Consider the following 26,189-nt stretch of genomic DNA (forward strand, 5'->3'; position numbering starts at 1 on the left):
TAGACAACTTAGAATATAACCTTTTAGGTTTTTCTCTTTAGTTTATGTAATCTATGCAGATACTGATATACACACTAATATGGGCACTGGTCATTGATTTACATGATGGAGACACATTATACATCGTTTCTTGTATCTTACTTTTTTAAATAAAAAGTACCATGTGAAAATCCCTCCAAGCCAATGGATATAGTTCTAATTTACTCTTTCGAATGGCTGCACAATATCCCATGGTGTGGGTGAACCACAATTTATTCAGCCATGCTCCTGTTGATGGGCATTCATCGTGTTTCTAGTTTATCTGGCAGACACTAAAATAGTGCCACAGCTCATACTTTTGTTTGTATTTTCTCACATACCAAGGGTGTTATTTCTTTTTTTTTTAAATTTTTTGTTTATTGCAGTAACATTGGTTTATAACATTGTATAAATTTCAGGTGTACATCATTATATTTCTATTTCTGCATAGATTACATCATGTTCACCGCCCAAATACTAATTACAACCCATCACCACACACTTGTGCCGAATTATCCCTTTCGCCCTCCTCCCTCCCCCCTTCCCCTCTGGTAACCACCAATCCAATCTCTGTCCCTATGTGTTTGTTTATTGTTGCTATTATCTACTACTTAATGAGGGAAATCATATGGTATTTGACCTTCTCCCTCTGACTTATTTCACTTTGCATAATACCCTCAATGTCCATCCACGTTGTCACAAATGGCTGGATTTCATCGTTTCTTATGGCTGAGTAGTATTCCATTGTGTATATATACCACATCTTCTTTATCCATTCATCCCTTGATGGGCACTTAGGTTGCTTCCAAGTCTTGGCTATTGTGAATAACGCTGCAATGAACACAGGGGTGCATGTATCTTTACGCATTGGTGTTTTCAAGTTCTTTGGATAAACATGGGGTGTTATTTCTAAGGGAAACATTCTCAGGTATAGAATTGCCAGAATAAAGTACATATTCACATTTAAAAATTTTTTTACATAGATATTGCTAAATAGCTTTCTCCAAACGCCATGTTATTCATTTCTCACCAACAATGTATGAGAGACCCTTTGATGCCATATCTCAAGTAGAATAGATGTTATCCCTCGTGTATTTTAACCACTCTGATGGGAATGAAATGATATCGTGTTATTATTCCAATTTGCATTGTCTTGAATACTAGTGAATTTGAGCATTCGTAAATATGTTGGCCATTTAGATTTTCATTCTGTGAATTGTCTGTTTATAGACAATTTTGGTGGAAACCAAAATTTAAAATACAGTTCCATTTATAATTGCTAAAAAAAAAAACCCTGAAATACTTGAATGTAAATCTAACAAAACATGTACAGGAGTTGTATGCTGAAAACTACACAATGCAAATGAAAGAAATCAAAGATCTAAGTAAAGGGAGACGCATGCCATGTTCATAGATTAGAAGATTCAGCATAATAAAGATATCCATTCTCCCCAAATTGATAAACAGGCTTAACACAACTCCTATTAAAGTACAGCAAGAGGGCCGGCCCCGTGGTGTAGCGGTTAAGTGCGCGTGCTCCGCTGCTGGCGGCCCGGGGTTCAGATCCTGGGCGCGCACTGACTCACTGCTTGTCAGGCCACGCTGTGGCGGTGTCCCACATAAAGTGGAGGAAGATGGGCATGGATGTTAGCTCAGGGCCAGTCTTTCTCAGCAAAAAAAAAAAAAAGGAGAATTGGCATGGATGTTAGCTCAGGGCTGATCTTCCTCACAAAAAAAAAAGAGCAAGATTTTTTTGTAGATGTAGACAAGCGTGTTCTAAATGGCAAAAGAACTAGAATAGAGAAAATGATTTTGGAAAAAGAAGACTAAAGTGGGAGGAATCAGTCTACCCAATTTCAAAAGTTATCATATAGCTATAGAAATCAAGACTGTGTGGCCGTGGCAGAGGGGTGGACACATAGACCAGTGGAACAGAACATAGAAATATGAACAGAACTCAGAAATATACCTACAGAAATATGCCCACTTGGTTTTTGACAAAGGTACAAAAGCAATTCAACAAATGGTGCTGGAACAATTGGATGTGCATAGATAAAAGAAAAAAATGAACTTGACTTAAATCTCACACCTTATTTAAAAAATTAACTCAAAATGAATCACAAATTTAAATGTAAAACATAAAGCTGTAAAACTTTTAGAAAAAAATTAGGAGAAAATTTTGGGGATCTAGAGCTAGGCAAAGATTTCTTAACACTTGATACCAAAAGCATAATCCATAAAAGGAAAAATTGATAAATTGGACTTCCTCAAAATTAAAAACTTTGGTGTACAAAGCTACAGACTGAGAAAATATTTGCAAACCGCATATCCAACAAAGGACTGGTATCTCGAATATATTTAAAAATCTCAAAACTCAACAGTAAAAAACAAACAATCCAATTAGAAAATTGGTAAAAGACATGAAGAGACGTTTCACCGAAGAGGACATAGAGATGACAAATAAGCACGTGAAAAGATGTTCAGCATCGTTAGCTATTAGGGAAATGCAAATTAAAACCACAGTAAAATATCACTACATACTTATCAGAATGGCTAAAATAAAAACTAATGACAACAAATGTTGTGGGGGATTTGGAGAAACTGGATCACGCGTACATTGCTAATGGAAATGTAGAATGGTACAGCCACTCTGGAAAACAGTTTTTCAGTTTCTTTAGACATTAACATGCAGAGACCATATGACCCAGCAATTGCACTCCTGGGCGTTTGTCCCAGAGAAATCAAGGTTTATGTTCACATAAATATTTATAATAGCTTTATAAACTCTGTAATAGCCCCAAACCGGAAACAACCTAGATGTTCTTTAATAGGTGAATGTTGAACAAACTGTGGACATCCATGTCGTGGAATTCTATTTAGCAATGTAGGGGAACAAACTACTGATACACTCGACAACCTGGATAAATCTCCAGAGAATTGTGCTGAGTAAAAAAAAAGCCAGTCTCAAAAGTTTACATACTGTATGAGCTCATTTAAATAACAAAATGATAGAAATGGAAAACAGATCAGTGGATGCCAGCAGTTAAGGCAGGGGTGGGAGTGTGAGGGAAGAGGGTGTGGCTCTAAAAGGGCAACATGAGGGATCCCTGTGGTGATGGACTGCTCTGTATCAATGTCAATATCCAGGTTATGATATTGTACTATAGTTTTGTAAGGTGTTACCATTGGGGGACACTGCGGAAAGGGTACAAAGGATCTCTTTGTATTATTTCTTACAATTGCATATGAACCTACAATTAACTCAAAATAAAAAAGTTTAGTTTAAAAATAAATTTAGGGGGCCGGCCCGGTGGCGCAAGCGGTTAAGTGCGCGCGCTCCGCTGCGGTGGCCCGGGGTTCGCTGGTTCGGATCCCGGGCGCGCACCGACGCACTGCTTGGCAAGCCATGCTGTGGCGGCGTCCCATATAAAGTGTAGGAAGATGGGCACAGATGTTAGCCCAGGGCCGTCTTCCTCAGCAAAAAAAAAAAAAAAGAGGAGGATTGGCGGATGTTAGCACAGGGCTGATCTCCTCACAAAAAATAAATAAATAAATAAATAAATAAATAAATAAATAAATAAATTTAGTTACAAGATTTAAAAAATATCTTTTGTCACTGTTGTAAGTGGACTGTTTTCCCTATTTCTATTTCTGAGTACTTATTAAAATAGAGAAAAGTCAATAGCTTTTTAAAATTTCTGTATTTAATTCAATATGTCATTTTTAGGCACGTTATCAAATTCTCTTATTAACAACGGTAGATTTTATTAGAGTGTTTTGGTTCTTTGTAGATATACAATCATGTAATTAGCAAAAAAAGAGGTCATTTTAGCTATAATTTTCAATTATGAGCCAGTTATTTAATTTTCTTATTATATTGTTTTCAAACTTTCAGACAATATTAAATAATAATAATAATGGGCATTGTTGACTAATTATTGATTTTAATTGAAATAGTTTTATTATTTTATTTATTCTATTTAGATTTGATTTGCTTCTAGTTATGTAAGTAGTTTCCAGCCATTCCTATTTTGCTCAGTATTGTTTTCAGTGTCTATAGATATGATCACATGGCTTCCTTCCTTTAGTGTATTGATATGATTAATTATATTCATACATTTCCTGATATTTAACTCCATTTGCATCACTGGAATAAACTCTATTTGGTCACAGTGTATTTTTATATACACTGCTGGATTCTTTTGCTAGTGTTTTCTTTAGAATTTTCATATTTGTATTCCTAAATGAGGTTGGTTTATGCTTTTCTATTTTTCTACTATTCTTTATCAGATTTTGGTATAAAATGTATGCTTTTTGCACGAAATCAATTGGAGAGCTGTCTAGCTTTTTCTATGGCCTGAAACAGTTGAAGTAACATCATAATTATCTCGTCCGTAAAGGTTAGATAAATCTCGGCTGTGAACCCATCTGGTCCTAGTGCCCTTTTCAATGGTAGATCTCTAATCACCTTCACAAGCTTGCCTACAGTTGTTGGGCTACTCAAGTTTTCCACTTCTTCTTAGAGAGGCTTCAGTAATTTATATTTTCCAAAAAATCCTTTCCCCTTGAGAAATAATTTGCATGTAATATTTCTTTAATCCTTCCTGCATCTGTGGTTGTTTTTTCTCTTTTGTCTATAATCAGACTGCTAAGTGTTAGTCTGTTTTATTTTATATTATTTTTCAAAGAGCCACCTCCCAAATTTGCTCATCTTTTCTAATATTTGTATTTCGTTGTCTTCCATTTTGTTGATGTAAGCTCTTATCTTTATTATTCTTTATTATTATTCTTCTGACTTATTTTATTGTTCTTCTAGTTTCTTAAGATGAATACCAAGTTTCTATATTTTTATTCTTTGTTTTTTAGTAGTAAAACCATTTAAGGCTACACTTTACATAAATGTTCTATAGACGTAAAGAAAAACAGTCTCCTATTCGGTGAGGATATGTGTACGTGTGTATATGTATATTGACATACATACATATACACATGGGGATCATGTGTGTATATATATATATATATACACACACACACATGCACTTATTTTTTTGTACTCGCCAATTCCTCTATGGCCTTATTTATTGTTTCTCTAATAAATCTGTCCATTCTGAGATAGGTGTATTGAAATCTCCCACAGTAATTGTGTTTTTATAGCATTCTCTTGCCTAGGTTTTGTTTCATTTATATAGATGATCTTTATGTGCAAGTGCATTCAGGTTTATGACACATAGCTTTTTCACAAATTGTGCAACTTACAAATACATGGCATCTCTGTTTACCCTGTTAAGTACTTTAACCTTAAATTCCATCTTGTTTGTTATTAATACCACCAATCTTGCTTTATTTAGTTTATATTTTACTGAATTCATCCCTTTATGCTTAATCTTTATTATTTACTCTAACTGTGCTTCTTGTAAACTGCATTCAACTGGGTTTATTTTTTTAAGCCAATAAGACAGCCCTTGTATTTTAATGCAGAAATTCAGTCTATTCACATTTATTTAATGACTTTATTTTGTTCCGTCCATCTTATTTTATGTTTATTATTTATTTTACCTACTTATTTCTTTTTTTTCATTTTCCTCATTTTTGCTCATATGATAAAGTTGCTATTCATTTTCCCTCACTAATTTGGAAATTTTTTTTTTTTTTTTCCTTAGAAAAATCAGGAGTGGTTATCAGGAGCTCTGTTTTGACATGTCAAGTTTGAGATCCTGTGAAATCTTAAGTGGAGACAGAGTGGGCAGCTGAGTGTGTGCTTAACCCCCTTGTCCAGTTAGATTTTCACACTTTACCATTGAGTGTGGGGTACGGGGCTCGGGGGGCGGGGTGGTTGGAGACTGTTTTTAGAGTTCAAGGAGTTTCAATTTTGCCTCCTATTCAAAGGGCAGTAGCTCTGAGGTTCTCTCTCCAGTCTGTCCTGAGAGGGCACAGCCTTGGGTATGCGCAGTCTCCCACACCATCAGGGATGAATGTGATTTTATTTTTAAAGCCTGGCTTCCTAGGAGTCATCCCTGGGTCAGAGTAGCCTAATATTCAGCCAGCGTTGGTCTGAATTTGTGCTTAATCCCCTTCAGCTAGTAAGGCCTCTGTGTTTTGCTAATGGATCTGTGTGTGGCCAAGGAGACGCTTTCAAGCCTTCCCCATGTCCTGCTCTGATTGTTCCTGAGTGGGTGCACACTGGGGCATGTTCACAGCCTTCCTGACCACCAGTAGGGCTCTTCTCAGCTGTCTCTTTCCCTGGCTCTCTCTCTTAAATTTCTGGCTAGCCCTCCAGGTAGCTTGTTGCTACCAGTATCTTAGGACAACTAGCCCTCTCTTAACTGCTCTCCACTGAGATCTCCATAGTTTTCAACATCAAGGCCTTTAGACAGAACTTCTCCAGGCTTTGTTCCAAGTAAAATCAGCCCCCTCAGACACAGCTCTCCTCTTTAAGACTTTCCTCTCCTCTTGGGCAGAACCTCTGTGCCACTGCACCGGGGTGGGGATGGGGACAGTGCAGTTAGATGTATGCATCTGATGTTCAGAAAGAACATCTGGGCTTGAGATATCAGTTTGGAAGTCATTAGTTTATCAATTTTTTTTAAAACTGTGAAATTGGATGAGATGACCCAAGGAGCCGGAGTCGAGAGAAGATAAAAGCAATCCAAGATTTAAGCCTTGGATCACGCCACCCTGTAGAGCTGAGCTAAGGCATTTAGCTCTGAATAGATGAGGAGTTCCTGCCTGAGACCAGGGCCAGGAAACACTTGGCTCTGTCAGACACAGGCTGGCTCCATCTGAAGCCACAGGGGACAGATTGAGTTTCGGTACCTTTTATGCCTTATCCTGTACCCGTATTACTTGGTTATAAACATGCTTTTTTCATCCATCAAGTCTAGCATATGCTGTTGTCTCAAGAATCCAACTGGCTCTGTGGGTAGGAGATGAGTGGAATCCTTTCCCATTCTGACTGTTTCCTACTTTGAAGCAGAATCAGGGCAGGCTGCTTTGACATTCATATTTGGTGTAGAAAGAGGTAACTCAGGTATGATTAAAAAATAAAAACCTGGGACAGAAATGCTGGCTTCACATTCAGCACTGCCAGGAGCTGAAGGTGTGACCTTGTGCAGGTTACTTAACTTCCTCAGGTGTCTGTTTCCTCTCCTTGAAAAGGAAGATATTGAGGTGCTGCCCTGTGGCCTAGCGGTTAAGTGCACGCGCTCGGCTTCGTCGACCCGGGGTTCGCAGGTTCGAATCCCAGGTGCACACCGTCGCACCGCTTGTCAAGCCATGCTGTGGCAGCATCCCATATAAAGTAGAGGAAGATGGGCATAGATGTTAGCCGAGGCCCAATCTTCCTCAGCAAAAAGAAGAGGATTGGTATCGGATATTAGCTCAGGGCTAATCTTCCTCACAAAAATAAAAATAAATAAATAAATAAAATGAAGATATTGATTGTATCTACCTTGCCATGCTTTTGTGTTCTGAGATTTAAATAATATAATGTAAGTACAGTAGCATGTAGTAGGTGCTTAATAAGTGTCAGCTTCTTTCCTTTATTGACCATAGGTCAGGGAAAAGGTATTTAAATCCACAAAATAATCCCTACATTTCCATTTTAGTTGTTCTTTCTCTATCAAACTGTCTTCCTTCCTATAGTAACATTGTTTTAAGAGATTTATTTTAATCAAGTATGGTAAGACACGCAGACATGGAAATGACTGTCATAAAGGAAGAAGTTTGTACTCATATTTCCCTAGAAACAGGAGACATGGCATGCCTCACAGGCCACTTGGGGAGGTGCTGGGGTCAGTCAGGAGGCAGAGGGAGTGAGAGAAACACGGGCAAGAGCCTTTATTGTGGTTTTCATAGGGAAGAATGGGCGAGGCAGGGTAAGCAGGCTTAGGATTGGCTAGTTTGAAAAATTTTAGGGAGCGCCAGAGAATGGGGGCTGTCCCTAGTTGTCTGATACCTGGCCCTGGGGTGGTTAGGGCAAGGGAATCATGACCCAGAGTGTATGAGCTGGATAAAGGAGGCGGTGGGTGTATGGAGTTTGAATTGGTTGGTGTACCTGTGAAGGGAAAGATCCAAGTTTCTTTGTTATCTCTAAGAATTGGCTAGCTCAAACAGGGATAGTCCCTCCAGGGTGAGCATGGCCCCAAGATAGAGCATAAAAAATATAGAAAATAAAAAGTCATTAATGATTAATACACACATTCTGTTTTGTTTATGATTGTGCATATGTACTGGACCGAGAAAAATAGACCTCACATTGGATTAAGCAAAATCATGGAACTGGAAATGAACCATAGACAATCCATAACCGCTAAACTTATCCTTTAGGTGATTAAAAACTCTTTATACTCTGGCTATCAAAGCCAGTAAAAGCAAAAAACAAAAAACAAAATCCATATTTGGATTTAGGCATAGAAGTAGAATTCCAGAGTTGGAAGAAACCTTAAGAATTAGTTCATTCCTTCCCTCCCCCCCCTACCTGTTTCTTAAATCTCCTCTTCTTCATTCCTGTTAAGTAGTGTCTTATTCTTTCTTTAGATTTTTCTGATTGTAAAAAAAGTCTTCTCTTCATGGGACTAAAATCTGCTTCATTTTGGCCTTGGCTTTTTAATTGCTGAAAGCCTGTCTTTCTTTACAAATACAAAAAACACTCAGCCCAGCTCCTAGCATAGCTGCCAGATCAGATAAAATGTGTATAATGGGTTTACAGAAATGCTGTTACCACTATGATGAAGAGCCACTTGTATTTCTCACACCTCTTGGACATCTAAAGATGTCACTTGTGAGAACGTGTTTTCTGTCTGTCTTTCTCTGAGCTGGGGCAGGATTGCCTCCACTGCAGGGCACCACAGAATGTGGCTAATAGCCACCACTATGGAAAAATGGCCTTCCTGTGCACTCAAGGCTTTCTGCGGAATAAATAGTACCTTGAGTAGGACATCTGTATTATAAACTGGACTGTGTGCTTTGGGATGGATAGTGATGTGTCTAGTTTAATGCTGAACCCCTAGGGCCTAGCTCAGTGCTGGAAAAATCACATGCACGCATTAATCTTCATTGAATGAATGAGAGAATGCGTGGAAATGAGTACAAATTGCTAATCAGAAGCATTTGTGAAGAATTCACTTTAGCTGAATAAATAAGACATAAGAAAAAAAGGTTTGGATTGCTATTAGAATAAAAAAACAATCCTCCAAGGGGCCAAGGTTAGGCACTGAAATCATTGATGTTGTTATAAGAAAGTAGTATTTTGGATTATGTTTCCCGAACCCTCTCACCTGTTGAGCAAGGGGCCAACATAGAAGGGCTCTTGTGTAGCTTCAAAGAAAGAACGAGCATCAGGAACTTAGCACAGAGCCCACGGTGAGCTGTCAAAGCACCACGCTTTCTCTCAATGCTTGTGTAAGCAGCTTCAACTTTTAAATTAACAAATGTAATAAAATGTTATAAATTCCTTGGCTTCAAGAGGAAGTCTTTCAGGAACTAGTAAAATAAAAAGTGATCTATTTTGAAATGGGGCAAACGGAGTGGGTGCTGGTTGTTGGGTCACAGAGGAAATAGAATCCAGGTATGTAGCTAGTGACCGTCAGTGGGCATCACCCCACATTTGTCACTGTACTACGGCGTACAGCTCAACAAAGCTGTTTGGTCCAAATTGACTGTGGAGAAAAGGCCAGGGGCCTGTAGCAGATATTGGAATCCACCCTGGGCTGAGATCCACCCAGTTATCTCTTCTAGCTTCTGAGCTCGAGTTTCACGGAAATAAGAATTTGTGGTAACTTGGGTTTGGCTTCAGATAGAAGCTCAACATGTTCACGAGGAGGCGAGAGAGACAAGTTGGTCAAGAGAGACACTGGAGAAGAATAGAGGCAGAGCCCACAGAAATTATGCAAAATATTGAATGCATTCAAAAGCTTATTTGCTCAATAATTTAATAAATACTGAACAAACTTTTTGTTTTTGGCACTTTGCCAAGTGTGGAGTATGTAAGGCAACTTGTCCCACTTGTGTTTTAACTTTGCTCTTAGAGAAAATAAGAGATGTCTACTTCCTTAATACTTTAATGCAAACTCCTTAAAATGTGTTTTGTTGGGTATTAATATACATATTTTGTGAGAGGGAAAAAGAGGGTTAAATAAGTTTGGAAAATATTAGAAAAGTTAACACATTTATTTGCTGCAGAACTCCTCCAGAGCCTTTAATATATATTCTGCATGACAGCTTTCTAAGAAAAGGGTGTAGCAGGCAGGGCTTCTGAAACTCATTTGACTGCAGAATGCTTTATTTCCATGAGCTGCTTGTAGAGCTGGTGTATTGTAGAGCGTGCCTCAGGAATGCTGCTTTCAAGTGTTAATAGTCCCATTCAGGGGACACACAGTGATGTCTGACTGTGTGCTATTCAGTTAGCTGACCGTCCCAGTGTGGCTTGGTTCGAGGTCCTCCCTGACTGACGCTTATGCAGGGAGCTCCTGGGCTACCCATTTCCTAACAGCCTATTTCCTGGTGTGGCCTAGTTCCACAGTGCTGCCCCCTTCAGGGCATTTGCTTTTTAGAATTTGTTGCAGATGTGTGGGAGATGAGCCCTCATTGACAAAACCACAAGAAAAAGGCTGAATGTGTATGTGTAAGTTTGTGTTAAACTTTGATGCTGACATGCTGGGCCCTGGATCTTGTGTCATGTAACTGTGTAGGAAGTCGTGGAATAGGAAGGTTGATGTGGTGAGATGGAGCACTGTACCAGGAGTCAGAACCTAGCTGGATCCACATCTCAACTGCCAGTTTGTAGCTTCAGGAATTTGAGGATATCATTTTAATATCCGTGGGCCTCAGTTTCCTCTGCAGTAGAAGACGAATGACATACATGTAACACGTGAACCTCTCCCACCCCCTCTACACTCAGGGCAGACATTGCTAAGTGATTGATCTTCCCCCTAAATACAGAGATAGCCTCAGATACCTTTACCACACCATGTTCCCACCAATCCCTCAGAACTAAGAGGCACGATAAAACACGCTGTGATCCCCAGACTTGATGAACAATAAGAATCTAGGATCTCGGATTATTGCTATCACAACATACACTTCATGGGAAGAGCAAAGTGTCGAGGAGAGGTGAGTGCCCCTGAGTAGTGAGGGAGTGCTGTGGGAAAGAGCGGTGGGCGTAAGGCTGGTGTGCTCCCCCTGCCCAGTGGCCTTTGGAGAAGGTCCACTTGGATCATGTGACTAATTCACAATTTGGGCAATTAGGGAATGACTTATAAACAAAATGGATATCGGTTATTCTAAAGGAGTTGGGGGAGGGAGGCTTGGAACCTAGGGGGCAGACCCCAAGCTATGGGACTGCCCCCATCACTTCATCCCTGCACGTGGACACCTATGTGAGGAGGGTTGAGGCAGGCCTCAGCGAGTCCACCTTCACAGCGCTGGCTGGTGAGCATGTCGGGCTTGGGAGGTGTATGTGGCATCCTGCAGATGAGTTTCTTTTCACCATTTCAAACATCAATTAATAAGAAAAGTAAGTCTCTCCAGTCTTGGATGACCTTTCCAGAGGACTCCACAGCTGTGACAGAGAGCTGAGATGGTATGAACATCCTGTTAATAACCAACATCTGAGTGAAGTGCAAATTGCTTTACACTTATGTGGGATTAGCCTCCAAGCTCCTGTATGAGGAGGATCTGACAGTAGCTGCAACTTAGAGTGACCTGCAATCCAACACCTTCCCACTCCCAGGCCTGGCAGGCAGGCATGAATTTGTGAGGCAGTTTCTGATTGCTTGATATTTATGTGCCAGCTTACAGCTGGAGTGGGGGGTGGAAGGCAGCTGATTTAGGATTCAAAAACCCCATTTATGTTATAGAATCTCCTTATGTCCTCTCAGCTAGAAGCCTCCAGATTTCTCCTGAGCCATTCTAAAGGGGCTCTAGCTAAGTGGAGAAACTTGAAAAGCAAAATATAAAAGGAGGGGGAAGAGAAAGTTTGAAGATAGCAAAAGGCATACTGGACACTCAAGAGTCACCCTGAAAAGCCTTCTCAGGGTCTGTCATCCAGCTGAGGGTGTTAAAGATTGTTTTCCTCTCAAAGGGCATTTGGAGTATTGAGTGTTAGGAAGGGCCCTGCTTGAAAGCACTGTGGTCAGAGGGTCCCTGAATAGATTTGTCCTCTTCAAGAGAGATGCTGTGTCCCAGGAGAAAGCTTTCAGGGAAATCCCAAGTGGTTCCATCACTTAATAGCTGAGTGACCTTGGGCAAGTTAACCTCTTTGACCCCAAGTTTCCTTATGTGTAAAATAGTGATAGTGGTAATATGTGGTTTTGGGGATTATTAAGTGGGATAATGTATGTGAAGTAGTTAGAACAATGCCTGATGCATATTAAGTGCTCAGTAAATGTTCCTTATGATCCATTACTGAACACACTGGGGAATAGGATATTGTGGCTAAGAGGAAGTTACCACATGAGTCGCATATGGATTACTAGTTTTCAAACTCCTAAAAGACCATATAATCCATTCATCATGATCCACCAGACTGGACACAATTTTGCTTACTCTTGGGATTCAGAAGGCTCTTCCAAGTTTTGCATTATTTTAGGCCATTTTTAAGAGCATTGCTGAACCAGTCAAGGTTCCAGCAGAAAAAGATATGTTGGTGACACACTTAGAGATGTGTGGGCAAAGTTAAAGGAATCAGCAAGAGATGCTGAGATGCTCTGGGACTGGCAATAGTGGGAAGCCACCACTAAGCTTGATGAGCAGGCAGAGGTGGCAGTGTTACTGGAACCCAGTGAGAGCTGGAGCCCTGCAGGAAGGGCTACTAGGAGGAGACTGTAGTGGGAGGGGCATAGTCACTGCCGAAATTGCAACATGAGGAAGAGAGCAGACAAGAAAAACACACCAATCTCTCTTTCCTCCCACTTTCTGATCTCCTACTGGTGCCTCCCATTGGCTGAAGGAGGCAAGCTGGCAAAGAAACCTTAAGGAAGCAGTCCATGCAGGCCAGTCTCCTGGGACACAGAGGCAAGCAGAAAGCTCTGGGGGATGCAAAGGAGAATAACCACCACATTCACTAACTCTTGTTTCACAAATCGGGAGTGTGCCAGTTAATGGAGTGCTCTGTTGGATAAGACATCAAATAAACCAGCCCATAATGCAGTTATTTCATTCAGTCTTCATACCCTATAGCAAGATGAGCAGTAGTCAAAATGGCAGCTTCCAAGGTAGCAGAAACGTACCAAGACACAAAGTCTGATCCACAGGTTGGGGTGTGGTACTCGGAGTAGATCACACAATACCTTCTGTTTCCTGGTCTCCATGCACCTTATTGCTGAGTCATAGCAGTTCGTAATATAATTTTACTGGTTCTCAAACTTAACTGTGCATCATTAAGATTTTCAAACTATTGGGTAGATTTGTATATCACTGGTGTTCTAGTACATTCAGGCTGCTATAACAAAATACCATAGACTAGTTGGCTTATATACAACAGAAATTTATTTCTCTCAGTTCTGGAGGCTGGAAGTCCAAGATCAAGGCATCAGCAGATTTAGTGTCTTGTGAGAGCCTGCTTCCTGGTTCCTAGACAGAGGTCTTCTTGCTGTGTCCTCACATGGCAGAGGGGCAAGAGAGCTCTCTGGAGCCTCTTCTATAAGGGTACTAATCCCATTCATAAGGGCTCCACTCTCATGACCTGATCACCTCTCAGAGGTCCCCACCTCCAAATGCCATCACATTGGGGCTTATGTTTCAACATGTGAATGTTGAGGTGACACAAACATTCAGTCCATAGCACCTGGGTAGATATTGAAACTACTGATATCTAGGTTCCACCCCCCCGGAGAGTCTAATTTAATGGATCTAGAGATCCCCAGGTGATTTCAATGTGCAGCAAAGTTTGCAAACTACTGCTGTATACTAGAATCCCCTGGGAATATGCAGGCCCATTAAACCAGTATTTCATTAATCTCCAGGGAGATGTTGCTGACACAGGCTAGAACAGAATGTCCAATATGGTAGCCACTAGACATACGTGGCTATTTAAATTTAAATTTAAGATAATTAAATTTAAATAAAACTTAAAATTTAACTCCTCTGTCCCACCATCCACATTTCAAGAGCTCAATAGCCACATCTCGCAGATAGCTATCATTTTGGACAGTGCAGATATAAAATATTTCTGTGATCATGGAAAATTCTATTGTATAGCACTGGGATAGTGACAGGATCCCCAAGCTGAGTAGGCTGGGGCTCAAGGCAATGAGACATGGAGCAGAAATCAGGAAACTAAGCCAGACAAACTAAGCACTCTTGTTAGGGAAGAGAGACAGCTGTGGAGGACACAGAAGAGTTTGACACAGGAAAACACATTTGAGACCCCTGCCAATATGCTGATCCAGTCAGGATTGGCTCAGGCTCTGTGTGGATGGAGCCAGCAGCCTAGAGGGGCTGAGGAGGGCAACAAAAGAAGAGGTGGACCCAGGACCCATCGTTGTGGTACTTGAGACCTCTCTGAAGGGGCCTGCAAGGTGATGCTCACTTCATTTACTTGTGAACCACACTCTTGGGCAAATGATGTGACTCTACTGTACACTTTGAATAGCACAAGCCTGGGGCTATGTCTAGTGGTGAAAGGACTATCTAGCTCTAGGTTCTCTAGCAGGTTCCTCCCCAGGGCTCCATAAACAGAACCCAGCCGGCACAAGAGGCCCTGTTACTTAAGAGCCAGGTTAAGTGCATAGCAAGGAGATAAAGGGAGGGTTCAATGGATCAATAGTGAGAGAGAGAGAGACTTTTGTGATCCTGGATCGCTTATTTAGTTCAATGTAGAGCATTTGATGATTTTACCACGTGGTGGGTGAAGAGTGCCTTTTCAGGGATAAATCTTGAAGAGGTACCAGGCTGAATGTTTCTTGAGAGAGGCAGAATGGTGTATTAGTATCCTAGGACTGCTGTAAGAAAGGACCACAGACTGGGTGGCTTAGCCAACAGAAATTTATTGTCTCACAGTTCTGGAGACTAGAAGTCCAAGATCAAGGTGTTGCCAGGTTTTGTTCCTTCTGAGGGTACTAGGGAGAATCTGTTCCATGCTCTCTCCTGGCTTCTGGTGGTTTGCTGGAAGTCTTTGGTGTTCCATGGGTTGTAAGTGCATCATTCCAGTCTCTTCCTTCATGTCCAAAGGGCGTCTCCCTGTGTCTGTGTCCAAATTTCTCCCTTTTATGAGACATCAATCATATCAGATCAGGGGTCTGCCCTACTCTTGTATGACCTCATCCTAACTTCTAACTTCTGTAACAACTGCATTTCCAAATAAGGTCACATTCTGAAGTACTGGGGATTAGGACCTCGACATATAAACTTTGAGGGGCGTAATTCAACCCAGAACTAATGGTATAGTAGGAAGAGCGTATATTTTGGAGTTGGACAGACTAGTTTGAGCCTTACTTTTGCGACTGCTTTTCTGATGCAGTTTTATTTTATCTTCTGCAAAAGAAGAATGATATATTTAATAGAATCATTGGTAAAATGATAAATCAGTGGTAAAATGAAGCACTATTTTATGTATCACCATTAAGAAAAAAATACTTCCAATTAAACAATGGCATATCATCAATTGTAACATGCAACCCAATTTTAAATATGTGAAGTTGTGAAATAAAGGTATGTTTTAAAGTCAATGAAGGTAAGGACAGAAGATAACATGTGAAGTGCTTTCTATGGGAAAGTAAGAAGGTGTACAATAAAGGTGTATCATTTTTTCTCTTATCCCTTCCTTGAGCAGAAAAGATACAATTACCATTGGTCACTACCTAACTTGCCATCTATTTCAAGAAGGAATTAAATAATTTATTAGGAAGGAGTCAAAATGAATTCCTAAGGAGGTGGCTTCTGTGAAGTGTGTTATTGCCATCACAAAACTTTTATGATTGCTTCAAATAGGGGGTGTCTGCTGGAGTTTCTCTCTGGGAGGTCCCATTCTTTATTCCTATCTTGGCCAATAAGACCATTCCTGTGGATTTTTCTAAGAACCAGTGAGCCCTTGGAGAAGTTTCTCTATTTGTTTAGTTGGGGTTGAAGGTGGGTTGGACTAATAGGGGACTTTGGGAAGTGTGCAGTTCTGTGTTGATCAAGACTAACCTCCACATTGCAGGGTATTTAGCATCCTGTGATGTCACTCCATCATTGTGACAAGCCCAAATGCCCCCACAAATTTCCACGTGCCCCCTGGGAAAGTGAGTATTGCCCCCACTGAGAACCACTAAGCTAGACGAATGTGGCAAGGTGCAAAGTCAGCTTCAGCTCAGGATTTTATGATAAGTTAAGGAGAAGTAAAGATTGACAAACACTCGGGCATATTTTCAGTCTTAGGAACCGGTGAGTAGGAACCCACAGTCCATGTGGCAGGTCGGCCAGACAACCAGAAATGATGCAACCTCAGCATGCAGACACATCACAAAAATGGCACCAGGAAACTCAAGTTTCGACATGTGACTTCTTATATAACCAGCAAAATGTTAAAGAGTTTTAGTCCTATCAAAGTAAAGAACCCACTTAAATCGAAAATAAAAGCCATATCTCACCAGCACCAACCTCTCTCTCTCTGTTGAGTGATTTTAAGAACCACAACTTGTTTGTTGCAGCTGTGGGGCAAGCCACCAACTCTGAGGCGAGTCACTTGAAATCAGCAGCCATAAGCAGCTGAAATCCTGAAATTGAATAATGTTATTTCTGGTGGCTCAGTGATTTATTTTATTATCTAAATTTTATGTGGTTTAATATGTCCACTTGGAAGTTACATGGTTTGAAAATTTGTCTGTAATAAATCCTTTATTTTTGAACATAAAGTTATCCATTCTTTATTCAGAGAAAATTAGTTTCTCCCCACCCTCACTAAATAAATATTGAGGAAATATTTAAAAAATATGAGTTTGAAGGGATATCTAATTATAAGGCTGCCCTGGGGCCCTCGTGTGTCTCTCTGGCGCATAATGTCATTCTTCACCAGCACCTGTTACCTTTGGGATAAGGGCCTGTACTTCTCCAGGAAACCTTAGACCATTCAGTGACTGGCATCAGTTGTGGCTCCTGCTTTACCTTCTCCCCGCTAATAGCATCACATTGTTTAACACTCGCCTCCCAATAACCTCACTTCCTTTGCCTGTGGCAGTTCCAGCCCATGGAAGCCCCAGGGAGCAGACGGCCCTTCTGGGCATAGTCTTGAACTGTTTGTTGATGACACGCTGACCTTGTTCCCCACACAATCCAATCTCTGTAGGCAGTGTTCAGGGCCCCCATTGTGTCTCCAGCATGCCTAGTGGACAAACCAGATCTCCAGAGACAGAACCGCAGCCTCATTTGTTGACTTTCCCCATCAGGTCTACATTTTATGCTGGTTGTCTGGCTTTGCATTAATTTGAGCAACAGTTTCACTAGAAAATCTTCAAATTTGTGTGACTATATGGCATAGAGGTGAAAAATCCTACCTCTTTCCAGCCATGTGAAATTGGGAAAGTTACGGGGTCTCTCTACTTGCCAGTAAGAGGGGATATAATGGTACCTATCTCATAGTGTTGTCAGAGGGTTAAAAGAGAGTACCTCTCAAAAGGTTTGAATGTACACTTCACCAAAGAAGATGTACAGATGGCAAAGGAGCATATGAAAAGATGCTCAACATCCTTAGTTATTAGGAAAATGCAAATTAAAACCACAATGAGATTCCACTACACACCTATTAGAATTTAAAAAATTAAACGTACACCTATTTCACTCCTAGTTATTTACCTAAGAGAAGAAATATGTGTCTGTACAAATGCTTGTACATGAATATTCATGGCAGTTTTATATGTAATAGCCAAACTGGAAACAACCCAGAAGTCCATCAATGGAATATTAATCAGAAATAAAAAAGATGAACCACTGATGCACAACAACAATGAATAAATCTCAAAGTATTTATGCTGAATGAAAGAATAAAGACAGAAAAAAACTACATACTATATACAATTTATATGTTATTATAGAGGATACAAATGGGTCTATCATGACAGAAAGCAGATCAGTAGTTGATTGGGAGTGGGGGAGAGAGGAAGGTGTTACAAAGAGTCATGAAGAAACTTTGGGGGTAATGGATATGTTCACTGTCTTGATTGTGGTCATGGATGGCAAATATATATGTATGTCAAAATTTTTGAATTGCACACTTTAAATAGATGTGGTTTATTACACGTAAATTATACCTCAATAACATTTTTTTTTTTTAAAGTGAGTACCTGTGACATAGCAGGCCTTCTCTAAGTATTAACTATTACAAACTTTGGTGTTATACTGAGAAATGTTTTAGATGAAATTTGTAAAAGAACATCTCATCAAAAGCAATATTCAATGATTGATTCTATCACCATCATACCATAACCCAGCCCCATTTTCCCTTTCTTCTAGGGATGCTCATGAATAAACATGAATTAAAGAAAATAGTCCAGACTTGGAGGTTAAAAGGCATGAGTTCGTGTGCCCACTGTATTGTCCAGTACCTTGTGCTGACACTTGACCTTGATTTTTCTCATATTTAAAATAGTATAAAGCTACATCACATGATTGCTATAAGAATCAAATCAAATAAATGGACGTGAGTGTGTTCTGCAAACCATAAAGCAACACTGATATATCAGTCATTATGGTTAGGGAGAAGAGGAGATAAGTGTTCACATTTTGCAGACTGTGTAACAGAGGGCCAGCAAGATAACATAAACCTTGACAAAACGACCTCACACAAGAGCAAGGGATATACCCTACGTCTCCTCAATTCCCTTACTCTGATATTCCCACAGCAGAATTGCCTAGCACACTTTTAAAAATACAGGTTTCTGGGTTCCCCACCCCAGACTTACTGAATCAGAATCCCCGGGGGCAGGGAACAGGAATCTGAGTTTTAAAGAAAGGGGCTCAACTGATTCTGATGCAACCAGTAGCACCAGGCAATGGGTGGTCTTTTGGAAACAACCGCCTTGACCTTGAGTCCTCTCAGTGAGCAACATGAGCTCTCCTAGTCTCTGTTGCTCAGGTTAAACCTGGCTTCAGTCTCCAGAAATGATAATGCATCTTTTATAATGACAGAATGTTTTGAATGCAGAATGTTTTGAGATATCTTCCAAATACGCATTTAGTACAGCGAGCACTTCTATCATCAATTCTCCTTCTTTTCCTGAGCACCTTTACTCAGGATTCTTACTGGCCCTGAGACTATCCCTGGAATTATCTATCTTGGTAATGCAAATGCTTATTACTTAATTCTTTCCAACCAGTTGTTTCCCGCACAAAACCAAGTCACTCGGTGTGGATGCTGGCAGCTTACCTTGGATAGCCTGTCTGAGTGTGCTTGATGCCAACGTGAACTTTATATCTATGTGGGGTCATCATGTGAAAATCAAGAAGTGAGAAGAAAAGCAACAGGATTGGTGCCCATCAGCCATTTGTGCCATTTGGAGTGGTTAAAGCAGAGCATCTCCTTCTATCTCTTATCATCTAAACCTCTTATCTCTTATCATGTAAACCTCTTATCATCTAAATAGGACTCTATTCTTCCTAGCGCTAGGAGAGAAGGTTCTGTTTCTGTGTCGATTGAGGATGCCAAATCCACCTATCAGTTACTTCTTGGGAGTTATTTCAAAATCCTTTATCAAAAGGCACCACATGAATATAATTAAATCTCTTATCAGATGGCTCATTATTCTACGAATTTGGACCAGATGTTGCAAAAACGCCTTTAGGGGTCAGGTAGGGAAATTCACTGAGGGAGAAGAGCTTGGAAAATGGAGATTGAGTGCCCCTCCTGAATGGGGCAGTCCCCAGTTGTTGCCATGTATGAATGTAGCCCCAGGTTGCAAGATATTCTGATTTTTTTCCCAAAGTGGGGGCAATAGAAATGGCCCCTCTTTTATATTGATGAGTTAAGGGAAAAATACTTTTAAGTGAGACAAATAAAATATCCCCAGGTCAGCTTGAACTTGCAGACTACCCGTTTGTGACCTCTGGCTTTTACTAGTATTCGAAACCACAATCTCTTAATAACTGAAAAAAAAAATTATGCCAGTACAGTGAATCCTTGTACCCACACAATCAGCCAATAACATATTCAGTCCTGACCCCCAGAATGAACATTTTATAAGAATGTAAAATTCAGCTCAAATAGAAGGTAAGTCTTCATGGGAAGCCAGAATAGTCAAATAACCATTGGTCTGAATAATAGTTTGTTGTAAAATGCTAATCAACAGTGGGTTGAGGTTTGGTTTTCTATCTGTTAAACAGGGACATAACCAGAACCATATTCTCCTTCTCCTGGCAACTTGGATTGTCCGTCCCACCAAGAATAGCAGGTGGTGCTCCTTCCAGGATAACCCTCTTTCACACAGGGCCCTGCGTAGGAAGGGACAGGGCCAGGGACAAAGCATAAACTCAAGGATGTCAGAGGAGGCTGCAGCAAGTATTGAATATTGGCTGGATAACATGTACATGAACGATATGGTCAAAGACCATCTTAACTTCATTTTGTTGAGAGACTTTCCCTGTACTTTAATGAAAATGAGAAAAATGTTTTTCACAGTTTGTGCTAATGAATGACACTTGGGAAGTATCCAGTATACCATGTTTCTATTTGAAAGTTAACAGTATATGTAGGCTCTACTTGATTTGTAAAATATGAGGGATGGATATCTCCAGGTGAGAGATACTGTGGGATCTTGGGTTATCTGTAACTTGGTCCTTTAAGGCTTCCCAGAATATAAATGGTGCTGTGTATTTTTACTTATGACAGATATAGAAGGAACGAACCTCAGTGGTAAGGATATTAGCAGAAAACAGATGGCATACCCAAAGAGTTTCACCTAAAGAGTTAAACTCTTTACAAAGGGACTCTTTTCAGGGGCATGGGCAGGGATAAGGGAGCCAACAAATGATGGTGAGGCATCTGAGACATCATGGGTAGCAACAGCAGAAAGCCCTTACCACCCCTCTGTCTGAAGGGTCAAGAGAGGGAGAGGGGAACTGAGTCATCAGCACCCAGCAAAAGCTCCCTCTGTGGAAGAGAGCCTGCTGATGGACTCTGAGTGTGTGGAGGCAAGGAGCCTCTGCCTGCACCTCTCTGTTCTCCCAGTCTCTGTTCTCCTGCCTAGTCCTCCCTTTGGCTGACCCCAAACAGAACCCAGAGGGCAAGGGAGCCCAGGAAATTCAGTTCATAGAGGTCACCTCCAGGGGCACAGAGGAGGGCAGAAAGTGGCAGATAGGCATCTAGGAGAGAGGGACAGAAGGCAAGGGGAATCATAGCTCATGGAATGTTAGAGCAGGAAGGGATTTTTCACCCCTTAATCTTCTAATCCTCGTTTTGTTGATGAGGAAACTGAGGGCCGGGAAGTTGAAACAGCTGAGTAAATGTTATAAACCCAATAAAAGGCATACTTGAGACCAAAGGCAGTCATATTTGTATCCACTCTCATGGCCTTTCCACTTCATTATGCTGGGAATCAGGAGTTATGAAACTCATATTAGAGTAGGATTCGCTAAAATGGGGCACCTATATGGTCGTTTGTTGTTGCTGTGCCCTTCAGACATCAGGAATTGATTACAGATTTCTTTCCTCCCAGTCCAGGTGTGCCCTCAGACTCCTTCTCATCCTAAGGCTCCAGGCAGCCACTAATAATTAATTGTTGCCCTATTGCCTAACAATGCAACATGCTCTAAAACTTTAAAAATACAAAGCTTCAGATTATTCTAAAATGATTTTCCTCCTTGAGACATGGCTTATTCTCTGAAGGTGCTTCCTTGAAGACTTTCATACTGCTCACCCTGGTGACTTGATGGAGGGCATTTATAGTTTGGAAGGAGGGGAAGCAGGATAAGATTAATTCACCTGAAGGATTATAATGAAAAGCCCTAATCCTCAATGGGTTTTCTCTTTCTCTCTCTTTGCAGGTTGACAGAACGGAGGTGATTCGCACCTGCATAAACCCAGTGTATTCAAAACTGTTTACTGTGGACTTTTACTTTGAAGAGGTGCAGCGGCTGCGGTTTGAGGTCCATGACATCAGCAGCAACCACAATGGGCTGAAGGAGGCCGACTTCCTGGGTGGCATGGAGTGCACGCTTGGCCAGGTGGGTCGACATGTCCCTTCCTCCCTCCTTGTCTTCTTAGGGCCTTTCTTCCTCCCTTTCTTCCCTCTCTCCTCTCATTCAATCCTTGCTTTCTTTCTCCTATGGATTTTATTTTGCTTTAACATGTAGCATTTTATGACTTCCCATGCATGTCACATCTGTTATATTTAATGTTAAATTTGCATAGGGATGATGCTGCAAATATGTGAAGTATTCCTAATTTTGCAAAATTAATCATTTTCTCTTCTGAATTCCTTCATTCTGTCAGTCATTTATTCAACAACTATTTATTGAACACTTCCTCTGCTCTGCTTGTGTGACTGTTATAGCCTTATCCTGACACATTATAAATTCCCTTCTCCCAACTCAACTCTGAGAACCCCCACACCTCGAGTATTGCTTTCTCACATGTGCTCCAAGCCTCTGGTGCCAAAAATAGCCCAGGAGAGGGCTAAATAGATATCCGGTGAATGAATAAATGCTTTTACTTAGTCCTCACAACAATGATATAAAATAAACATCATTATTTTATCCATTTGTCAGTGAGAAAACTAAGACTCAGAGGTTAAGCTACTCACCTGAGGCCCCAGACTAATGAGTGGCAGAGTTAGAACTTGAACCAGGTCGGCCTCACTCCAGACCCCATCATTTTGCTTCTATAACACCTTCCCTTCCTTCTGTACCCAGAACTTTTGTAGATGCTGATGAGAGGTCTAAATGAAGAAATAGTCCCTGTGCCCAAGAAATGGATAATCTAGTTGGAGAAGGCACGCCATATGCACCTCAAATAGAGCAATTCATGATGTTCTCTAAGCTGTGGGTCTCAAAATATCCTGGGCTCTATACATAGGGTGGTGGACCTTCAGGAAAGGGAGAGATTTTCAGCTGATAGAGTCAAAGAAGGCATTTGTGGGACCAAACTTTGAAAAAGTATGGTCCAGGGATTGAAGAAGAAGAAGGAGGGAGGGCTTTTAAGTAAAAAAGCAAGGTAAACAAGGCATTGAGGTCAGAACCACCATGGCAGGGTCGGGGCAGAGGAGACGGGTTTCCCTGAATCAAGGTCAGATGCTCATTTACTGTGAAACTAGTGAAGCTTGAACTTCAGAGCCCCTTACCCGTGTGGACCCCCTCCAAGGCTCTGTGTCACATTTTTATGTGTAGTTTTGTTCTTTTTTCTCACAGAAGGATTCCAAATTATATAAGCCTCAAGCCCTGCAAAACCTGGATCCACTGCCTGCAGAGATAAGGGTCTGGTTTAGGGATTAGTAAGAAAGAGTCTGCCTGGCAAAGAGATGGCAAGCACACAAGTTTGTTTGTTTGTTTTTACCCTGCCTCATGGCACTTATCACTATAAGAAATTCTCCCACATGAGCACTGAGTGACAAAATAGGCAATGTCTTCAGTTACCCTTTTCCAGCAAATATAATGTTTGAGTTCATAGGATTGTTCCTTGTTCCTTCAATGAAAGCCAAAAGCTTAATGTGGAAGTACAGCTGAGGGGAGGCAGGGAGAGAACCTGGGATATTCTCCATAAATATAATCTCTCTCACGACTTTTGAAAAGAGTTGATAGCAGATAGTTCTAGGGCCCTGCCAGGAATAGTGTCCTGTAAGTAGGCATTGAATAAATAAATGAATGAATGAATGGTGGATTTGAGATGGAATACTGTAATATATAAATAAAATTAAAAAGTGATTAAAATGACATCTTTTATGGATATAAATGAGCTACTCTAAGATTCTCCCTTAGATGGTGGGCATCCCTCCCCTGTATAAAAGCTATGTTCTGTCCCAAAAAATAAATGTAGATCCATTAAGAGTCATGTGAATAAAAGATCTTTTTCATCTAAAACTTTGATAATTTTGTCTTGGTGAATGACCCTCAAACTTACGTCTTTCACAAGGCTCATCTTTCCAACACGCAGTAAGTCCTTGACCCTCTCCTTTGTGCCAGGCATTGTGCTAGGTGCCAGCAATAGAGTGGGAAGCCAAACCCATTGTCCCTACCCTCCAGCAGCTCGCAGTCTAGTTGGGGATAAAGATGGAAAACAAATAATTGCACAAACAATTAATTAAATTGCAACCATTGTTGGGAAGAAGTACAGAATAGGAGAGCAAACACTGAGAGAATGGTGTCAGGTGGAGAAGGGATCAAAAAAAGCTTCCGAAGGGAAGTCATGTTCACACTGAAACTTGAAGGCAGAGTGAGTGTGCATCAGGTGAGAAGAAAGAGGAAACACATTCCAAGCAGATGAGAACATTATACACAAAGCCTGGAGTCAGGAAGGAGTTTGACATATGGTGCAGAGTATCTTCATTTAGGTTTCCCAGGAAGCTGACTGTGAGACAGGAAGTCAAAGGACGTGAAGGAAACACCATAGTGGAGTGAAAAAGTGAGACAGGAAAAGGAAGACGGCCTATAAGGGTGTGTTGTCAAGCCAGCTACCACTGTGGGCAACTGGAACTCAATTCTGCTGGGGGAATTCTGGAAGCCAGTGTAGAATAAACACCGCAGAGTTATCTCACCCTAGGCATGAGGGAAGTCAGTATTTATACATTTGGGGATATATATACTCCCATCAGTCATTGAGGGCTGTTCCCAGGGTGGGGACATTAATCCCCTAGCATTTATGGCTTATTGCATGGGCAGGAAAGCAGGCTGCAAAGACCAGAAGCTTGCAAGCAAAGAATACGGGTGCCTGTGGTCAGAAGTCAGTGATGTGCACTCAAGTCATAAGGCCTGGGGATACAAACAGGGCACTGGCAGCATCTGCTACACAGACTCAGTTGGTTGCCTACCCAATAGCCAGTCTCCCCCCTCTTTTAGTGGTCAGACCCTGATCATTTTCAGATCATTTCCACCATGTGGCCATGCAGAAAATAGTCCTATCTCTAACTCAAGAGTGAATCCTGAATAATCTTAGCCAATCATATGGATCCCATCCCCCTTCACCAGAGACTGGCTTCAGGGTTGGCTTGTGGCCAGTTCTAACCAATAAGACATGAGAGTTTTTCTTGGAAAGGTTTCCTAGCCTAAATAAAAGGAGATACATGTGAAGAAACAGTTCCTCTCTGCCTACGATTCCTGGAATCACTGCAGCTGTCTTGCAGCAAGGCTGAGGGTGAGAGCGACCCTCAGGGCAGGTCAGAGCCAAAAGGTGTGCAGGCATGGGCCTGCCATACTGCACATCCTTATTATGGAAGAGTAAAATATCCTACTGTTAAAGCCCTTTGGAATGGGATTTTCCATTCCTTGAGCAAAAAGCATCATGATTGATATAGAGCATATGAGGAACAGAAAGATGGCCAGACCATCTGGAGTGGGGTGAACAGAGGGAAACTGGGGGAGTTCATTGGCTTAATTTTCTTAATCTCTCACGATGAGAAATATATAGAAGTGAGCATTGAGGATGAGATTACAAATAATCCTTTCTAAATATATTTTGATACTTTTGAAAGAGCTTCCAAACTGATAGTTTCATCTGACCCTCTTGACAATGCTGGGGGAACAGGTGTCATCCACATTTTATAACTGAGAAAACTGAGGACTAGAAAGATTCAATGTCTTGATAGAGCCAAGACCAGAAGTCAGGCTTTTGATCCTTAACCCTGAGCTCTTTCTTCTGCCATGATTTAGGGAAGGCTAGTGTGGGGAGGCCACCTGTTCTGAGAACTCTTTTAACGTTGTGGCTTAGATGAAACAAATGAGCAGCACGTCAGACTTGTTAGGTGTAGCCCTAAGCCATGTTTCCCAAGCCACACTGCTCCACCCCTAGGTGACATGCTAGCCTCTCTGGGTATCCTGTGTATTCTTTGGCAACCACCCTCTCCTATTATCAGCCATGCGATAGGCGCAGCTGACCTTGCCCACACTTTTGAGGCGGGCACTCATTGGGTTAAATCAATCAGACTATCTCTTTTTTGTAGCCACAGTGATGGGTTGAGGGAAGTTATGTAACTAATCAGAGATAATGAGATGTAAACATATACTTGCTGGAACCTTCTGGGAAAGAAAAGGTGAGGCTGTGGGGTCTGGAATGG

At 41.1% G+C, this 26,189-nt stretch overlaps 1 protein-coding gene across 1 annotated transcript in view; it reads left to right on the forward strand.

Moving 5' to 3' along the window:
• CPNE4 (copine 4) overlaps window positions 1–26,189 on the forward strand; it is a 467,697-nt gene that overhangs the window by 282,723 nt on the left and 158,785 nt on the right. Inside the window, exon 3 of the mRNA XM_087430567.1 lies at window positions 21,970–22,149. Coding sequence (XP_087286693.1) covers window positions 21,970–22,149 — 180 coding nt within the window. The remainder of the gene's footprint in view (window positions 1–21,969; window positions 22,150–26,189) is intronic.

The sequence above is a fragment of the Ceratotherium simum genome, chromosome 5, assembly GCF_057802395.1.
Source record: "Ceratotherium simum simum isolate JZ-2026a chromosome 5, ASM5780239v1, whole genome shotgun sequence".
Lineage (NCBI taxonomy): Eukaryota > Metazoa > Chordata > Mammalia > Perissodactyla > Rhinocerotidae > Ceratotherium > Ceratotherium simum.